Genomic DNA, 1,432 nt, shown 5'->3' with positions numbered 1-1,432 from the left:
GCCCCCAGCCGCTGGCCTCCCTGGGCCACTGCCCACACAGCCAACTCCATCAGCCCTGATGTTGGGAGGGGCTGCACTGGACCTTGGGGCCTTCCTCTTCCTCCTGGCCTCTGTGGGCACCCCGAGACGAATACGGCAATGGATGCTCATCCCACCAGGCCCCTCAACGGCTGTGTGCACTGCGGTGAGCCTGAGGCCTCATCCCACCCTGGGGTGTGTCGGCCACAGGTGCGCGGCTGCCGGCTCCCCCACAGGGATCCCCAGGGTGAGGATCAGGCACTGGACAGCCCCAAAGAGTTAGTCCCTGCTTTTGGGTACTGGGGCTTGCCTGTGGGGTTCGAGGGTGGGCGACACGGACGCTTCTGACCCAGTGCTGGCCGTACTCGGCTCAGGTCCAGAGCTCGACACAGAGCAGCGGCTCAGGACGCATCCATTTAATGAAGACTCCGCGAGGCGGCTGGGGCACCCAGTGACAGGGCAGTGCCGCACTCCAGCCTTCCCTCGCAGGGGGCTTCACTGGGCTGCAGGCACGGGCATGGGCGTAGCCAGACCCCAACTGTGCTTCATGGGTAGGTGTTTGGGAATGGCTTTGTGGGACAGGGCGTAAAGGTCTCAGTGCTGGCCGGCTGCCTGAGCTACCCCGCCAGTGGTGGGGACGTCAGGGTGAACACGGAGGGACACCGCCTGCCACCTCCCTCCTCACATGCACCCAAGGTGGCCTAGTCCTGCCCAGGCCTGGCTGGAGCCCTCCCGGCCCACGGCAAGACTCCTCGCTCAGCTTCCTCCTGGAAGGGGCTCTGGACAGGACAGCAGAAGGCCCTCCACGGCCCTCGCAGTTCCAGGGCGCCCCTGCCTGCCGAGTGACTGCCGTGTGAAGCCCCGGCCAGGGTGAGGAATTGAGGGGCCCACGTGGGACCCCACTTCCAGGGGCGAGCAGTCCCCTTGCCAGTGCTCTGCCCCTCCGTTGGGCCGGATCCAGGTGCCGCTTCACCCTCCGGCCGGCCGCCCCCCAGCCGGGCCATGGTCACGAGTCGCGGTACAGCCATGAGAGGCGGGGGCAGGAAAGACGTAAAAACGGGTTAAAAAGGTTTCCCTCCAGCTTCCAGGGTGCTGGGGCTGGTCTCGCCCCCGGGGCCACCAGGAGGATCTCCTTTCCGGGGTCAAGCCTTGGGAGCCCGGGTTGGTGGCATGCGACTCCCGTGGGCCAGTCCGTGCCCCGCATCTGTGGCGTGGCAGCACACGTGCAGGCCGGCTCAGAGCTGTGTCTCGTCGCGTGTCTCGGGGTCACAGGATGACAGCTTGTTGCTGCGGCTGCTCTTCCGGCTCTGGGGGCTGCTGGCCACATGAGCCAGGGGGTCGGAGCGGATGAGGTACCTGCGGGTGGCAGGGGGCCCCTGGGATGGGTGTGGCGGGGCCGCCGGCCCCACGACCG

General features: G+C 67.5%; 1 protein-coding gene across 1 annotated transcript in view; it reads right to left on the bottom strand.

The window, feature by feature from the left end:
* Positions 1-420: 420 nt before the first annotated feature.
* The window catches only part of KCNT1 (potassium sodium-activated channel subfamily T member 1), a 51,732-nt gene continuing 50,720 nt past the window's right edge, over positions 421-1,432 (bottom strand). The window contains exon 32 of the mRNA XM_027766279.1: positions 421-1,374. Within this exon, the coding sequence (XP_027622080.1) occupies positions 1,254-1,374 (121 nt within the window). The 3' untranslated portion in view covers positions 421-1,253. The remainder of the gene's footprint in view (positions 1,375-1,432) is intronic.

Source organism: Tupaia chinensis, unplaced genomic scaffold (assembly GCF_000334495.1).
Source record: "Tupaia chinensis unplaced genomic scaffold, TupChi_1.0 Scaffold142100_1, whole genome shotgun sequence".
NCBI lineage: Eukaryota > Metazoa > Chordata > Mammalia > Scandentia > Tupaiidae > Tupaia > Tupaia belangeri.
This window is presented reverse-complemented; position numbering and strand designations above follow the sequence as displayed.